The sequence below is a fragment of the Podarcis cretensis genome (genome assembly GCF_951804945.1).
Source record: "Podarcis cretensis genome assembly, chromosome: Z".
In the NCBI taxonomy this organism is placed as follows: domain Eukaryota; kingdom Metazoa; phylum Chordata; class Lepidosauria; order Squamata; family Lacertidae; genus Podarcis; species Podarcis cretensis.
Genome location: NC_137184.1, coordinates 8,030,682 through 8,048,756, shown reverse-complemented (window position 1 = coordinate 8,048,756; position 18,075 = coordinate 8,030,682). Strand labels below are relative to the sequence as shown.

The 18,075-nt window shown below is 43.6% G+C and overlaps 1 protein-coding gene and 1 long non-coding RNA gene across 2 annotated transcripts; one reads left to right on the top strand and one right to left on the bottom strand.

Moving 5' to 3' along the window:
• The first annotated feature begins 4,766 nt into the window (after positions 1 to 4,766).
• Positions 4,767 to 13,941, top strand: ATP6V1G1 (ATPase H+ transporting V1 subunit G1). Its single transcript, XM_079962291.1, has 3 exons — positions 4,767 to 5,080; positions 11,452 to 11,552; positions 13,191 to 13,941. Exons 1-3 carry the CDS (start codon positions 4,999 to 5,001, stop codon positions 13,362 to 13,364), a joined length of 357 nt encoding a protein of 118 aa, XP_079818417.1. The 5' UTR covers positions 4,767 to 4,998; the 3' UTR covers positions 13,365 to 13,941.
• On the bottom strand, positions 13,364 to 15,660 carry LOC307208002. Its single transcript, XR_013834930.1, has 2 exons — positions 14,748 to 15,660; positions 13,364 to 14,717 (listed from the first exon to the last, which is right to left on the bottom strand). It is a non-coding gene; the product is annotated as an uncharacterized lncRNA (long non-coding RNA).
• Positions 15,661 to 18,075: the final 2,415 nt, after the last annotated feature.

The following is an 18,075-nucleotide window of genomic DNA, read 5'->3' as shown; positions in this document are numbered from 1 at the left end:
TACTTAACCCGAGGTACCACTGTATTAGTTTTCCCAATATAATGCCAGTGCTTCTGTCCCATTTTCTAATGTTCCTTTCATACTGCAGTACCTGTTAGAATTACAGTGGTACCTTTGGTTACAGATGCTTCAGGTTACAGATGCTTCAGGTTACAGACTCCGCTAACCCAGAAATAGTACTGAGGCATCTAATCATAGCCTGCATTTTACTTAGGCTTATATTTTGATCAGGGCCTGTATTTTAAAAAGAGCTTAAAGATTTTCAAATGTTTCATGCCAGGCAGAAGACCGGCTGCCTAAGTACTTTGGCAAGATGTTTATCCTCCTGGACAAGGGGGCCCCCTGATTTATAGCAGAAAACAATTCTCAAAGTCGTAAAAAGGGAATTACAGGCTGAGAGCAAAGGTTACACTGACCCTACATATTACAGAATATAAAAAAGCTGAGAAAAAACATAATTAAGACTTGGTAAATAGTAAAATAAAACCATGTGCCTCCTATTAAACTTGAGCCATATTTTCCTAAGGTTAGAAGGACAGAAGCAAATGGAAAAAGCAGCTGGCTTGGCTGGAGAAGGGGGTGTAAACAGAAGAAGAGGTTTCTTCCTATTTTATTTTGAGGCTGTAAACTGTTCCTTCCTTTTTTACTTTGAGAAAGTTTATTCTTCTAAAAAGCTATCTATGATAATGTATGAAATATATTGGCTTAAATGTAATTATGTAAAGGATTTAGAAACTAAGAAATGTTAAATCCTTATGCTAGATTCTTATTTCATATAGTTGGAAGAGACCACAGGGGCCATCAGCCCAGCCCCCCTGCCAAGCAGGAAACATCATTAGGGCACACATATGGTTGTCAGGCCTTTGTTTAAAGACCTCCAAAAGGAGATCTTTCAATGATGATGTGAACTCAAGATCCCTGACATCTGTTTAAGATAAAAATTTAAAACTATTAACCATCTGTTTTGGAGGGCAATAGGGCAAGGAGGGCAAGAGGTGAGCTGGTAATTAAGGTTCCTTGTTGAGACAAATGTAAGATAAATGACTACTTATTTGTCATTTATAGATAGAAGAATATATAGCTTTTTTTTCCCATAAAAGGCAATAGGAAATGGGTGTATCTTTTGTGATTGGTTCTAGCAAACAGCCAATAGGAATTTCAACCAGGCTGATTGGACAGAGGCAGCCAAAGGAGGAGCAAGGGGGCTGGGTTAAGGAAATATAAGTGCTGGCCAGAATGGCAGGAGGGCAGGCCAGAGCTTGGTAACCATATACCACTGTGCCTCTCATTTATTTGTCTGACAAATAAATTATTATTTTAATTTCTCTATTGCTGCGTTGAATATTTCATTCCAGCTAAGCGTTAACCACAAGCAGGGTGCTACAGTACCTCAGGTTAAGAACTTTGCTTCAGGATGAGAACAGAAATCATGCTCCGGCTGCAGCAGGAGGCCCCATTAGGTAACTTTCAGGTTAAGAATGGACCTCCGGAAGGAATTAAGTACTTAACCCAAGGTACCACTGTACTTATGTTTAAACCAGCAGTGTAGTGTCGGTTGTCAGTGCTCAGGGCGGGCACATGTGTGCGTGCCGGGCAGAGTGTGTGTGTGCGTATGGGTGTGCACACACCGGACAGGGGGGGCACCAGTCCCTCCCGTGCCACTGAAGCTGCATTAAGTGACCCCACTCCTACCAGAACAAAGCAAGGCCTCGCTGAGCTGCCTGCCCACCCACACGGAAGGCAGCCCAGCCAACTGACAAGGTGGGTAGATAGGAGCACCAGGCTGGGCCTCACTGTGGTTGTCTGCGTGGGGGCGTTTGGTTTACACACACACACACCACAAAAAATGTGTGCCTGGGACCACGTCCTCCCTGGCATCTGCTTCTTTCTCCCCTGGTTTTAACTGCTGTTTGGTGGACACTCAATAGAGAAAGCTTACACATAACTGGGAATCCCAGGCCCATAGGGGTGCTTCAGAGTAGGTGAGTGTTGAGCAGGGGTCAGCAACCTAAGGCCCATGGGCTGGAAGCGGCCCACAGAGGTCGTTTGACCGGCCCACGAGTCGCCCCCGAACTGAGCTGTCCAATCGTGCACTGCGCTAAACCAGCGTAGCGCGGCACGGGGACTCACTTCCGCGGCGCCTGAAATCGCTTCTGCGCATGTGCGCAATCTGGTCCATGGAGGAATTTCCGTGGGACCGATCCAGCCCAGGCAAGAGAAACCTTGCTGACCCCTGGTGTTGAGTTTCCCTATACAGTGGTATCTCAGGTTAAGTACTTACCTAATTTGTTCCGGAGGTCCTTACTTAACCTGAAGCACCACTTTAGCTAATGGGGCCTCCTGCTGCTGCCGCGCCACCGGAGCACGATTTCTGTTCTCATCCTGAAGCAAAGTTCTTAACCTGAAGCACTATTTCTGGGTTAGCGGAGTCTGTAACCTGAAGCGTACGTAACCTGAAGCATATTTAACCTGAGGTACCACTGTAGTTTTCCCAAGGGGGGGTGGGGAGGTGAACTTCAGAGCAGACATGTATGGAATTGCACTATTTACAAATTAGTATCTCGCTGGCATTGAACACCAGCATGGTTTAGGCCACATCCAGCTATGGCTTCCCCCAAGGAATCCCGAGAGCTGTATATAGTTTGTTGAGGGTGATGAGAGTTTGTTCAGTGGCCTCTATTCCCCCACCCCCAGCTACATTTTCATAGTTCCCTTTGCAGATAGATTGTTAAACCACTCTGAAATCTGTAGCTGTCTGTGGGAACTAGGGTTCTCCTGTAACAACTCTTAGCACTCTTTACACACTGCATTTCCCAGGGTTCTTAGTGGGAAACCATGACTTTTAAAAGTGGTATGACACTGCTTTCTGGTTGTGTTTGAAGAGATCAGTATTTTGGACAATTGTAATAAATGAAGTTAAACTTACAATAGGATATGAATTTCCAGTAGAACATTAGCTATATTATTTGGATATGGTTTAATGAGTAGACACAAAATTAAAAATAAATTTGGGAACAGCTGCTTGTATTACAATCCGCTATGTTTGGGAAAAATGTATTCCGGCATTAGAAGATGGGATAGTAAGATTATGGGAATTGGCTGATATGGTGAAATCAACTCATATTGTAAGAATGAAGGGTGGAAAACAAGCAGATAATTTATTTATTGAAAAATGGAAGTTTTGTTATGTACTGGTGCAATAAGACGCAAGAACGTTTTCAACCATATATAGGGTTGTAAGCAGTTCAATGAACAAGCAATACACTTTTACATATCCTCCAATATTTCTCTGATGAAAATAAGGACATCACATTCCATAATGATAATTTTACTATTTATACCCCACACATCTTAATGGGTTGCCCCAACCGCTCTGGCCAGCTTCCAGCATATATAAAAACATAATAAAACATTAAAAAACCACTTCCCTATATAGGATTGCCTTCAGACACCTCACGAGTCAAATAACTCCATACCCTCCAACATTTCTCCCATGAAATGAGACATCCTAAGCTTCTCTAAATCAGGGATGCCCCTGGAAAAAATGGACACTTGGAGGGTCTTCTTTTAGGGTTGTATCTGGCTAAGTTCTACTCAGAGTAGCCACATCAAAAAGTAATGGACATGAGTAACTTAGATACGTTAATTGAAATGGGTCCACTCTTAAGGAAAACTTGAATTGAATACATGTTTTCTTGTTTTTGTGATTGCTGCTGTATTAAACATCAATGAAGCATTCTTACACCGATCTTGCACCTATATAAAGCAATCAAATTTCTATTTTTTTTAAAGTGTAAAAGAAAACAAATCATAAAGCAATAAGTAAATATTGTGTTGTATAGTAGTTTTTACCCTAGCACCTCTCTCACTTGCCTAGGGAGGGTATTTCATTAATGGGCCACCCATTTTAAAGGTTTTTTTTGTTTTAACAATAAAGCAGCATATGAATTTCATGAAATAGATAGATAAATGCGTTTTCTCGTTCATCTCTCTTCTGAATTACTACACTGAATCTAGAACATACATGCTGTACATACAAACATCCGGAACATATATGTTAGTGTATTTATTTATATGTAAACACCGCTTGATCATAACGTGGAAGCCAAGACGCTGTAACCAGGAGGTGAAATGCGCTGCGCCAAAGTCCGGCGGGCTGAGCACCATTTGTTATCTCCTCACGTGAGACAGCTGAGTATTTTTAATGCCTGGCAGAGGGTGGAGGAGGGGAAGGGCGGACACTCGCGCCTGCGCACTGCAGTCGAGCAATGTTTTGATCTGTGTGCGTGTGGTGAAGGTATACAGTAGCATAACAAAGAGGGAGGAGCAACAGCAATAAACACCGCCCACAAGCGAGAGGCAAAGCCGGCGGCAAGGGAACGGTAGGTCGGCGCGCGCAACGCCGGGAGGCGGAGTTTAAAAGACTAAAGCTCGAGCGTGCGCAGTGAGGACTTTCGCGGCTGAGGCGTGAGATGAAGTGATGCGCGCCACGTGACAACATGGAGAAGGAAAACCATAGAGCGCAGAGATAATCGAAACCCTGCTTTCTTGCTTGGGCGGCCTCTTCGTCAAAGAAGCTTCTCCTGTTAATTTTAATTCTCAGTTCGAAGGGGCGTGTAAAGGGGAAAAAATTGATGTCGCTTTCAGCCGAAGGTGGCTGGGTACGACGTGGCGGCTAGAGCGTCTCAGCGCTTTGCGTTCGCGCCGGAAGTGACGTCAACGCGCGCCGGAAAAGAGGATTAACAACACTAGCCAATATCGTTTTTGTTTTTTTGAGGAACTAAATCCTGGCACGGCCCCTTCCGCTGACTTCCCCGTCAGGTGACCCGCGTCGCTGGCTGGTCTCCGTGCCGGTCTTTGCCTGAGGGGAGTTGCGAGAGGGGCGGCAACGGCCTGGTCGTGAAGAGGGAGAGAGCCGACCTGAGCCAGTAGAGCTGCCGGCAGGAGCTGCCGGAGAGCGCCGCGACCGCCGCTAGCCGAGCCGACCGCCTCACCGCCATGGCCAGCCAGTCGCAGGGCATCCAGCAGCTGCTGCAGGCCGAGAAGAGGGCAGCCGAGAAAGTGGCCGAGGCCCGGAAGAGTGAGTGGGCGGGCCGGGGCTGGAGGAGGAGGCGGGGTGGCTCAGTACTCTGGATGCAGTTTTATTCATTTTTATTTATTCACTCACTCATTTATTTGTATTTATTTTTAAATATTTCTTTGCGTTTGTTGTCATTTATTCAATTATTCTTTATTATTTCATATTTCTTTATCCCTTCTTAAATGATGTATTTCTATTTACTTATTCGTATTTCGTTATTTTTATTTATTCACGTATTCGTATTTATTCTCATTTCGTTATTTTTATTTATTTGCTTTAAATATTTGTTTGTGTTTATTCTTATTCATTCGTATTTATTCATGGACAGGAATTCAAAAATGCAGGCTGAGACAACTATTCTAAAGCACTGAACAAATGGCTGACACTGAATCAAATTATCGTGGTTATCAATCCAAAGTGCTGGTTTTGACTATGTGGGCCAAAAAATAATTTTCAGTTGTGGTGTCCTACCTTTGGAACTCTCTGCTCAGCAAAGCTTGTCTGGCTGTGCCACCTCCTATATTTTTGGCACAATGCAGATACACTTTTTAGTTCACTCAAACTTTTCAGGAATTCTTGTTTACCTAATTCTCATGTTATGTTGCATAAAAGTTGTTATCCTGACAACAGTTCTGGATGGCAAGGCAAGTCTATTGTCCTCCGTATTTTGCAGATAAGCTCATAAGTTGCTAACCTTCAGTATTTGTTTACTAGCCTATTAAGAGAATACTAGCCTATTTCCTTGCTAGCCATGGAGGAGGGAAAACCCCATGCTCTGTGGTCATCATGAAAAGACAAGCAGGTAGGCAGAGGTGTGATGGAGCTGAGGCACAGGCTTTCCTTCTTCCACAGCTAGTACTGTAAGTAAGCAAATTATGGTGACCAGGAAAGTTTTTATAATGTTATTGGTCTAAGTCAGTATTGCCTCACTGGCTGCAAGCAGCTCTCCAGAGTTTTTGGCAGAGGATCTGAAATGGCACAGATTGAAGCTGGGATCTGCTGTCAGTAAGAACTGTTATCCCTCCCTCAGTGGAGGCAAGGCTGAAACTTTACAGTGGTTGTATGGAAAGCCCAGTAGTGAAAATGGCAGAGAAAAGAACTTATTGTTTCAAGGTTGAAAGGGTTAGCAATTAATAGCCTATGTTTAAGGGGTCTAACATTTGTATTTATGCAGCAGTGTGCAAGGATAAAATGACAAGGGGAGGCCCAAAGCATATCTGTGAGGTGGCTTGTGACTTAAAGGAAGGGTGAGGTGAGGCAACTGTTTCTCTGTTGTGCTGAGAGGTAGCTTAGGTTGCTGGGACACATGAGAATAGTGTGGCTTGGAAGGAGATCATAAGATGAAGCTTCCTTATGTATAGTTGGCTCTGGTCATTGTGAGCAACAGAGGTTCTACAAAATATTTTTTCAGATCAGATCTCCCAGAATCTGTTTGAAGTCCACATTGTGGTAATGGTTTCATAATAAACATTATGAAACATATATCACAAATCACAATGTGTACGCGCAGTAATTACAAAATCACAAAGTGGGGAAAACTGAAGCTGGTCATCACTTCTCTCATGATTCTTACCACCCCTGTTGCTCTGCTGCCTCTTCTCTTCCCTGCGGGGGACAGCGGACCACAAGAGCAAGCGCTGAAGAAAGTCCTCAGTAATATAGACACCATTAACTGCTTGTTTTAAGTGCAGGTGCCAGGTTGGTAGGTGGTTGAGGAATACAGTGGTCCGAAGTGGCTCCAGGCTTCTTGTTGGGAACCCATTTCTCACTTTGTTTTATTTTGGGCTCTCTGTGCTGGCAGGCCCTGCCTGTAGCAGCCACCAGAGCCCTACTGGAGCACTCGCAAGAGCAGGAAGCCCCTTCCACCTTGCCTCCCCCATTGCCCAGCCCTCCCTTTTGAAGGGCTGCTGCCCTCAAATGGGCTCGCTTGGAAGCTATTGCTGGTAGCATCGAAAAATAAATGGCTGCATATTACTTCTGAGTTTTAAAAGCATAAAAATAAACCTTGCCCTCTTGTTTAAGCCTCTTTCCTCGCTTATTCCCTTCTGTATCCCTGTGGTATTTCTGCTACTTATTCCTACTGCATTAACATTCGAGAAAATGTGCTAAATGTACTATAAAATAACAGTTGCAACAATATATTAAAGGTAATTTTTTTTTGGTAAGTTTTAGACTGCTAAGTAGTAGCAGTTGCCAGGACGTTACCCTGTTTGCCTCTTCAGGCAGTCCTCTTTTTGTGCAGGGGTTACATTCTGGACCCCCACATTGGTGGACCCCCCGTAAAGTGTCCCCATTTAACGACTTTTTGGATCACTTCCGGATTTCGCAGTATGCGCGATCACGTATCAACTAGAAACATGTGCATTGGTCATTGCTTGTACATAGTTCCACCCTTATTTCAGACATTGTGATATATCAGTATATCATGATGTTTAGCTGGTGACATATCATGATGTTGAAAACCAGGCATCGCCCAACCCTAGTTGCAGCCCTTTTCATTTTTAAACTATGTTTATGTAGAATACTCATAAGCTGGAAGCCTAATTAGTGCTTGCCTGGTTTGGAAAGGAGTGAAGGGCTCTAGGACCCCACCAGAGCCCTGGGGCTTTCTTCCCAGAGCAGTTCCGGCAGTTCTCCTGCACAGGGCAGAGGTGGTACAAAATTAATAAGATCCATAATTGAGAAGATCTGGCGCCCCCACATAGATACTGGCTTCACACAGGCGCCATTTTATGAAAGATTACAAAGTCCGTCCATTTTGTCTGACTGGTAGGGCTGTGGGATGCTGCCAGAGCTCAAGCACCAGAAGCCTATTAATTGCCCAGCTTTCAGAAGGAGGGAAGGGCTCTAGGACCCTGCCAGGACCCTGAATTTTCCTTGCCAGAGCGCTACTAGCAGTTTCTCTGCACCGGCGCTGAGCTGAGTTGGCGCATAATTGAGAAAATCCACTTGGGGCGTCAACCTCGCAAAGGCACCATTTTATGAAAGATTACTGGTTCGTCCATTTTGTCTGACTTTTGGAGGGCGGTGCAAGGGCTCTGGGATGCTTCCAGACCTGTAGCACCACCCAGGTAAACCTTATGCGAGATCACAGCTTAGTATGTGTAGACTAGGGTTATTTACTTGGGAGTTAAAAAGAAATAAAAATTTCCTTCTCCCCTTCTCTGTGTCCATGTTCTGTGGCTCTCTCATGTCTGTGTTTCCCCTGCCTCGTTATGTTCCCCATTTCCTCCTCCTTACCCACGAAGTCTCCCCAATGCTTCCGTCGCCCCTTTGCTTGCATACACATTTGTCCCCTCCAGCCCTATGCTTCCTTATGTGCCTTTTCCCTCTTCACTTTTCTTCTGTCCCACTCCACCCCTACCAGTGAAAATAGGGGGGGGGGGTGTTTTTGTTTTCTGGTTTTGTTGGTTCCCCCTAAATAGTTTCCTTCCATGTTAAAAAGGAAGGGGTTTTTTTAAGGGTTATCTCTTTGCTACATAATTTCGTCCTTATTTAGACATCTGTGTTTGAAAAAGTGCTGATGTGTTAGGTAGGTTTTGGTGGGTCCTGTGGGGAAGGAAAAGGATGGATTAGGGTTACTGAAGAATGTATGTTTATAAGAGAGAAAATGGGCTACAATTACAACATTTAAAAAGGCCGAGTCTTCAGTAGAAGAGGTGTGGTTGTGTGCATTTTGGAGATGCCTGGCTGTGGTCTCTTACATAGGGCTGCCATATTTCAAACAGTGAAAATCCAGACAGTTGTTTGGGCAAATGAGGAGGAGGCCACCTTGAGCTCTCTGGAGAAAAGGTAGGTTAGAGGTGCAATAAGTAAATAGTAATAGCCCTTGACTTCTTTCATAGGTGGTTGTGCCCCTTACTAAAATATGAAAATAGCCCCAAAGGTTGACATCAGATGCCATTTTCCTGGACATTTTTAGCAATTTCTGCAATTTTTAGCAATTTCTTCCCAGACACTGCTTCCGACTACATTGTTTTGGATATGCTCATGAAATTCTAGGTGTATGGCAACCCTATTTTACAGCAAAGTCCAGAAGGGCAGAGTGGAGGACCTGTTTACTGAAGGAGCCCAAACACTGCAAGTAGAACTGGTGTGCCACAGGAGAACTTGGTGTATGTATGCTTTTTAGGGTCTCTGCAGAACATTTGGCTAATCTTAGTAGAATAGCAGCACAGGAGTGAAGCAACAATAAAGTCAGGAAGAAAAGGCTATCAAGTTTGGGCTGGGGCTTGCTTTTGGCTCCAAGCGCAGCTTCCACTTTTGGATGCATTGGGCAATCTTTTGCATAAGCTAGTTTACTCAGTGCAAACAAATTTTAGCCTGCAGATTGCCAGTTGTTTGTGGTGGGCAGATGGTCTGCAAAGTCATGTGCTGTGTAATCCTTCAATGATTGAACAAAAGCTTGGCATGCACTTAGGGACTTGGACTAGAAACGTAATATGCTGTAGTGTCTTGTCTATTGGGAATCGGGAGCCTTCTGCTCAACTAAAATTACTTTATTTGAATTTATCCACTTTTTATATATTATTTTTGTGTGTGGAAATACCTGGAATCTTTCCCATCATGACTGCTTGGAGGAAGGAACTTGCTGGCTTGTCAGACCAGTGGAAGCATGTCATGTGCCCGAAAGACAGTGTAACAAGCAAGTGTCTGGTTAATCTGCATGTTGGAAACTGTGACAAATCCCAAGCCTTGATTAAAGATGTAGCTTCCAGTCAGCCCCAAATGTTCAAAAACTTAGTTGGGTTCACACATCATGGGGCTGGCCTACAAGTGTCATGTTCCAAGTTTCTTGACATGTATTGCAAGTTCAGCTATATATTTTGCGTATCTGTATCGTGCCCTTCTAGGAGGAGACAAAATGTTCAATGCAGCAAATCAAGTGTACAAAAGTGTGAGGAAATGTTACACAGCTAAACAATTCTGCTAGCACAAGCACTTTTGGCTGTGCATTGGAAATTCCCCTCCCTGCATGCCCCCTAAATATGTTCTAGGGCTTATGAGGGAGGAGAAATTAACAACTGTACAAGACAACTTCACGGTGGATCTTTCTAGACCCTGGGTGTGTGAAGTGCAGATCTCCCCTTCTGCCACCCTCCCCAAAAAAACACACACTGGTGTCTGGGGCCAGTTACTTCCAGAGTGGGGGAACCCAGCAGTCAACCCTGGCTGCCCCAAAGCTGCTGAGGTGTGAAGCCTGAGGCCTTTCCTTAGGAAACTCACATCCAGCACCCTACTTGTTTGGCAGTCTGCATAGAATTCCCTTTCCTCCTCCTCCTGTTGTGCATTGCAGGGGGTTGGACTAGATGACCCCTGGGGTCCCTTCCAACTCTACAATTCAGTGAGTCTGTAATACAGTTTAATGCTATTTGGTAAACTAAGCTTTGTGAAAAGCTTGAATGAATTGAAAAAAAGTATTTGCATGGTGCCCAAAATACAAGAGATGGGACTACCAAACAAGCTTTCCTAGGCAGAGAGCTCCAGAGGTGGGACACCACTACTGAAAATTATTGTCTGGATCACGCAAGCTCAAAACCAGCACTTTGGATTGATTGAATATGGAAACAAAAATGGTAACCTGTGTAGATGGTATATCAGTGTTGTGTGTTCCAAGGTACCATCTCTCGTTAACATCCTAGCAGCTGCATTCTTGACCAGTTGCAGTTTCCAAACTGTCTTCAAAGGTAATCCTATATAGACCATACTGAAGTTATCTTCCTGGTTTGTACACAGTGAATATCATCACTGCCCCGTAATTTGACTGCCCTATATTCTTTACCCATGAATGCATGCTTTAGATAATCAAGGCTACCTGTGGCACTCTAAAGATTGCACACACAGTGTACATAACTGTAGTAAGAGACATACACACATGTTATGTCAGGGTGAATCGACCTTTTGGGGCTATAAGTGTGTCTGTGAATTGACGTCACAGCTCCACAGCATTCAAATAAGTACTTTGCTTTTGCCTGTAACTAAGTCATGGCTGAGAACTAGTATGGTGTGGTGGTTAGAGTGTGCTGGATCTGGGCGACCAGAGTTCAAACCCCAATCAGCCACTGGACAGACTTGTCACAGGCCTGTCATCGCCTCCCACCCTAACCCACCTTGCAGGGTTGTTGCAAGCATAAAACGAGGAGAAGGACAACCATGCAGGCCACCTTGAGCTTTCTGGAGGAAAGGGGGGCTAGAGGTGCAATAAGTAAATAATAAATAGCCCTTGACTTCTTTAATAGGTGGTTGCACCCCCTGCTAAAATCTGAAAACAGCAGAGCAACTTAGCTGAATCAGTTTACAGTTCTTAACTGCTCCGATATCTGAGCACTCCTGCCTCTCTCTTTTTTTCTCCCCCTTCCCCCCATAAAAAGGAAAGAACCGGAGGTTGAAACAAGCGAAAGAAGAAGCTCAAGCTGAAATTGAGCAGTACCGCCTGCAGAGGGAGAAGGATTTCAAAGCCAAGGAAGCAGCGGTTGGTTAGATTTCCATACTAGCTAAGATTTTCTTTTCACTTCTCTCTGCTCTTCTCTGCCCAGATTTGCTACCTGCCCCTGTGGTGATTCATGGAAGTCTGGGATATAACTGATTTAACAGCAGTTATTGGTGCAGAGATTAAGACCCTGTGGCCCTGCAGATGCTGTTAGGATTTCATCTCCCTGGCTGATAATGAGTTGTAATCCAGCAACATCTGAAGGGCACAGGGTCATCATCCCTACAATCTAGACCGCTCTTCGCTCAGTGGATATGTCCTAGCTTCTTTCTAAAGACAATGGCCGTTGCTGTATCTTAAAGCAGTGGAATTTGAATTTCTTTTCTCCATCCTGCCCAATTTTCGGCCCTAAGGTTTTTTGGGGTGAATGGAATTTTGCAGGGAAGCCACTTTCCTTCACACCGTGTGTTATTCAACTTAAATTTTCTGCCTCTTCCCCCCTGTCAATTCATCCCCTAAGCTTAAAAAGTTATTCTAACCATCTGATCATTCTGGCTGCCTTTCCTCCCAGTTCTATGATACACTCTTCTTCGGACCCCCATTCAACTCCAGCCTAAAAAGCTAAACTGGCATGCACTCACACGCATATACATAGAGTATTTATACACCTTTCTCATTTTTTTTTTTTTTTTTAAGTTAGGGCTTCTAGATGGAAATGAGGGCATGTTCCTTGTAACTTAATAGTTTCACAGAAAAGGAGAATTGTGTTTGCTGCAAGGTTGAGAACATGTACTAGTTGGGAGTCCCTCTTTGCAACTGATTAATAGTAAAAAGGACTTGTGCTTGGTCACTTTCTCTCACCATTCTCTTGCAGCATTATTTTTAAAATGCTGTCAACAGCAGTTGAAGTTCAGTGCAGTACTTGTTCAGAATATGGATTTTCCAGTCATTTGTACCAACATGTTTAAAATGACAACTCTTATGTTTTGTATTTTTTTTATATTTTGGGTAGCATCTCTCCTTTCATTATACAGTCATACATCCGCTTACGTATCCCTCTAGTTACGTAAACTTCGGGATACGTAAGCAGTAAACCCAGAAGTATATTTCCAGGTTTTTGCCACGCACACATGCATAGAAGTGCTCTACCACCGTGCGTGCGTGCACAGAAGCGGTCTCTCCGGTTGTGAAAACCTCGGGATCCGGCTGGACCTCCAGAACAGATCCTGTCCGCAACCGGAGGTACCACGGTATTACAGGAAGGGCATGTTTCAGGTGGCCTTTGAAGCCTGACCACTAGTCCCTCTAGCCCAGACTTGTCTATACTGACTGGCATTTCCTCCCTAGTGTTTCAGACAGGGAGTCTTTGCCATACCTAACTTGGGAATTCAGGGACTGAACCTGGGACTTTCTGAACTTTGGCCCTCTAGCCATGCTTGCTGTGGTTGAAAGGAGTTGCAATTCAGCAGCATCAGGAGGACTGAAAGCCCCCACCCTTGCCTGGAGGGCCACATACACAAAGCTACTGAGATCAGTGGGGCTTAATTAGATATGCATAGAATAGTTCTGGATCGAGGCACTGAAGAATCCTAGAAAAGACATGAAATTCCTTCTGGTATGAAATGTACTTCTCGGCATTACAGCTTGTTGAATAAACTTTTTCCCCCCTTGTTGCCTCAGGCTCTTGGTTCCCATGGCAGTTCCACCACTGAGGTGGAAAAGGAGACTCAGGAGAAGATGACCATTCTCCAGAACAACTTCCAGAAGAACAGGGAGGAGGTGCTGACTAGCCTGCTCAACTTAGTCTGTGACATCAAGCCAGAAATCCATTTGAACTACCGCATCAATGGATAGGGTGGGGAAAGTGTTTTGGCATTCAGGAAGTATTAAGCAATACCGACTCTAGCTGTGCCCCTCATTTTGTAACAGATCTTAACTTATTTCAGAGAGTTGTAGATAATCTTTTTTGCCTCTTCTTTCTAAAACCTCTTGAGAACCTTTTGTAGCATTTTTGGAGCTCATCCAAAGATACATATATACTAGTTACATGTCTCAAAAGTGCATTATGATGGAAGGGTAATATTGTAAGACTTGTGATAAGTATTGCGCATTCTGTCCACATGAAGTATTTTAAAGTTAGGAAGGATAAGATCTCCTATGCTATCTTCTGTATGCCTCTTAAAACTGGAAATACGTGAGCCTGGTGCTATGGCCAATGACAAGCTCACACCAGCAGAGGGAGGAAGTTTTGTTCATAAAGAGTTGTGAGTCTTACTGTACAGACTAGTCCAATGACTTGTGAAGGTGTGTTTTCTTGAAGTAGATTCTGTTTGAATAGCTATACTCTGTATATCTTCCTGTTTAACTTGGAACTAGAATCCTGTCCTTAACAAATGTTTGAAGAAAAGTAAAAGTCTTACTTATTCTGTGATTGGATTAAAATGTGTTCATTTCATTCAATTTATGAATTGCTTCCCATAAAATGTTTTAAAGCAATGCCACAGTAAAAAACCAATTCTGTATACACAAACGAGCAATTCCATATGTAGAAGCATTTTTAGTTTCCATGGAGATACATACTGGGATAAAGAGCATTGTGCAAAAGTCTTGTTGGACAAGAAACACATTGGTGCCAATAAGAATAAGAATAAAGGTGATGGATCTCTGATTTGCAATGGGAAGGAATTCCAAAGAATAGGTGCCATTACACTAAAATGATTACTCCTCTCTCCCCTCCCCACCCCGCACACATCTGGCATTGGATGCTGGTTAACTGAATGAGTGGGTGGGTGCTTTTGTCATTCCAATGATGGTATTCTCTTGTAAGTCACCTTCCCAGGTCTGCAGGCTGCCGCAAGAACCAGATGTGAGTAAGGCAGTTGATGTGACTCTTGTCTTATGTATCTGCTATGCCACATCAACTGCTCTACTCTTATCTGGTCCGTGCACAATCCAAGGTGTGCAAAATCTCCATAATTCATCTAGCAAGCAGGAGGCATCGTCACAGTTCAGGGACACATTCCTGCACAGCAAAAGCAATCAAGGAGGTTGCACATTGAGGCCAGTGAGGTGGGGTAGCTTAAGAAGGAGCTCAGCCTCAGGTGATTTCCAAACGGTGCATAGAAAGCCCTGAAGAGCTGATTTTATCTCATGGATGAAAACTTAATTATCATATTAAAACATGGCTTAGCCAGTTCATGTCATACCCTACTGAAATCTGGCCAGTTTGAGTAAAACAATTAGACTTTCAGACCCTTCGTGAGTTGGGGAAGGAGAACTGTGACATCTCAAACGTAATTTAAAGAATGCTTTTAAACTTAGAGCTCTCGTGCTGGCAGTGGTGGAACCTGCAGTTCTCATCCTTGATCAATGGCTGTGCTGACTGATATATTCAGATTGGAGTCTCACAATATTTGAAGAGCCACAGGTTCCCTATGGCAACTGCTGCACCTCACCTGAGCTCTGTGAATTGTAGGGGAAGGGAACCTGCAGCCAAAGGGTCATAATTCATTGACAGAAGGTCTGGACGATATATCAATATATCGCCCAGGACCGGCATCAGGAGTAGACCATGATGTCAGCTTCACTCAGTGGTTTATCGCTGGTGAAACCACTGCCCAGCCCTAATTGACAATGCATCTGCTTTGCATGCAGAAAGTCTCATGTTCAATCCCTGGCATCTACAGGTAGGTCTGGGAAGCTGTCCCTGTCTTATACCCTGGAGAGCTGCTGCCAGTCATGTAGCTACTAAGCTAGATGCAGCAATGATCAGAGTTGGTGTAAGGAAGCTTCCTGTGTTGCTAAAGTGCTGCTTTTTCCTGTTGCAAAAAGAAACAAAAAGATGAACCAAAGAAGGCCTACTATCTATCCTAGCACCAAGCAGATGACTGCATATGAGGATAGACTTAGTATTTGGTCTCGAGTCATTTCATCGTGTCAGAAGTCTTGTTGGGTGGGGTGGGAGGAGAAGCTCTGCAGAGGTTTTGCAGAAGCAACCGGGAGTTACCACTACTGCCTTCACCCAAGTCAGTGTGCGGTGAAACAGTTTCTGTTTTGCTGAGGCATCTGGTATCGGCTGAAGAGTCAGACAGGAGTTGCATAAATAACATCGTAGGCTCTTATATCTTTATATTTTGCATTTGGGCAGATGCCAGTGTAGCACCCTGCTTGTGGTTAACGCTTAGCTGGAATGAAATATTCAACGCAGCAATAGAGAAATTAAAATAGTAATTTATTTGTCAGACAAATAAATATGAGGCACAGTGGTATATGGTTACCAAGCTCTGGCCTGGCCTCTTGCCATTCTGGCCAGCACTTATATTTCCTTAATCCAGCCCCCTTGCTCCTCCTGTGGCTGCCTCTGTCCAATCAGCCTGGTTGAAATTCCTTTTGGCTGTTTGCTAGAACCAATCACAAAAGATACACCCATTTCCTCTTGCCCTTTTATGGAAATCAAAAAGCTATATATTCTTCTATCTATAAATGACAAATAAGTAGTAATATATCTTACATGTGTCTCAACAAGGAATCTTAATTACCAGCTCACCTCTTGCCCTCCTTGCCCTATTGCCTTCCAAAACAGATGGTTAATCTTGAATTTTTATCTTATGCATATGTCAAGGATTTTGAGTTCACATCAACATTGAGATCTCCTTCATTTGAAGGTTTCTAAACAAAAGGCCTGACAACCATATATCAGGAGTGCTCGATGGCGTCTCCTGTCTGACAAGGGGGGGCTGGTGCCTGATGGCCCCTGTGATCTCTTCCAACTATATGAAATAAGAATCTAGCATTTCTTAAATCCTTTGCATAATTATATTTAAACTAATATATTTAATACATAAATAACCTTTTAAAAGGAAAAGAAATCTTAAAAGGATCTTAGTTTAAGAAAGAAACAGCTTTAGAAAAGACTTCCCAAAAATGCTCTGTTTCTGCCAGCCAGACCAGTTGTCTTTTTCACTGCTCTTGACCTTTTTTAACCTTAGGAAGAAGATATGGCTCATTTTACTATTTATCCACCCTTAATTTGTAGGGTCAGTGTAACCTTGGCTGTCAGCCTGTAATTCCCTTTTTACGACTTTGAGAATTGTTTTCTGCTATAAATCAGGGGGGCCCCTTGTCTAGGAGAAAAACATCTTGCCAAGGTTTTTAGGCAACTGGTCTTCTGCCTGGCATGAAACAGAACATTTTTAAGCTCATTCTTAAAATACAAGCCCTGATTAAACATATAAGCTTTAATAAAAATGCAAGCTTATGATTAGATGCCTCACCAGTGCACAAAATTTTCTGTGTCATTCTAACATCCCATGCATGTTAGAACACAGGAGAGCCTTGCATCAGACTGAAGGTGTGTCTAACATCTTGTTCTGTCCGTCACCAGCTCCCACCAGCAAGCAAACGTCCTGGAGGGGGCTGTCACTGTTGTTACCTAGTGACTAATATTCAGAAGCATTCTGCTTCATCCTCATTGAGTTGCTGCTGAACTACAACCAGCATCCTTGGCTCTGTGGCTAGGCCTGATGTGTGTTCCGAGCACCTGGTATACAGCCATCACCAGTAGCGATTATTTTCCAGAAAATTGTCTAATCCCCTTTTAATGGCATCTAAAAGGGTGACCTTTGCCCCATCTGTGGATTGTGTAAGCAAAATACATAGTAGGGGTGGCAGCTGGGGAAAAAGGGCTTCTGCTGCTGCTGTGAAGTTTGACAAAGCAGTTGACCAGAACTGTGCATGGAATGTCCCATTCATATCTCTCTCTCTCTCTCTCTCTCTCTCTCTCTCTCTCTCTCTCTCTCCTAGCCCTATTCTGTTGCTGGAGTCAGCTTTCTATTATGGCTCCAAATCTTTCATGGGCCTATATTTGTTCATCTATATATGAAGTTGAGATTGCTAATTGGGTGGTGTGTTCAAAGCCATTGATGGGAGTATGGAGTCATTAGCTGCTGTCTTTTGTGGGTGGTGGCTCAAAGTAATTTGTTAATAATCACTTTGGATTTTTAAAATACTTATAACCTTGATCACTGTTTCATTTTAATAACTTCTGTACTGCTTATTATAATATAATCTCTTAAGTGGTTCACACAAGTTACAAGCAAAAAATCTCAAGCAAAAAATCAGTATATCGCATCAAAATACAATAAGAATCTAGTAAAACATTAAAGCAGAAATACTGAAATACTTGTGGCCTGTTCCAGTAGCTTGATGAAAAGACATAGTGACCCATGAGCCATGTTCAAACAAATGTTGGCATCTGTCTGTCTCAAGTGTGCCTCGGGGTGAAGTCAAACCACTGGGGAATTGCAGCACCTGCTGTGGCTGCAGAGACCAGTAATTTATAACTGTTGCCTTTTGTGTTGTTTTTGCTGCATTAGCAGCACCAAAGTGAACCTTCTGAAGCCCAAGCCTGGGCAGTGAGTTTGGAGGGCTTGGGCTGCCCAGACGACAAGACCCCCTCTTGGTGTCGCTGATGTGGTCCAGAGGAAAGCAGAGCAATACTTTTGGAACCAGATTGGCTGCAGGAGTTGCCAGAAGGAGGCGTTCATGGCACCACCCAACTATCTTA

Coding starts and splice junctions, on each gene's coding strand:
- ATP6V1G1 (XM_079962291.1), top strand. CDS start 4,999: ATGGCCAGCCAGTCGCAGGGCATCCAGCAGCTGCTGCAGGCCGAGAAG. Junction 5,081..11,451: donor AGTGGCCGAGGCCCGGAAGA/GTGAGTGGGCGG, acceptor CCCCATAAAAAG/GAAAGAACCGGAGGTTGAAA. Junction 11,553..13,190: donor TCAAAGCCAAGGAAGCAGCG/GTTGGTTAGATT, acceptor TTGTTGCCTCAG/GCTCTTGGTTCCCATGGCAG.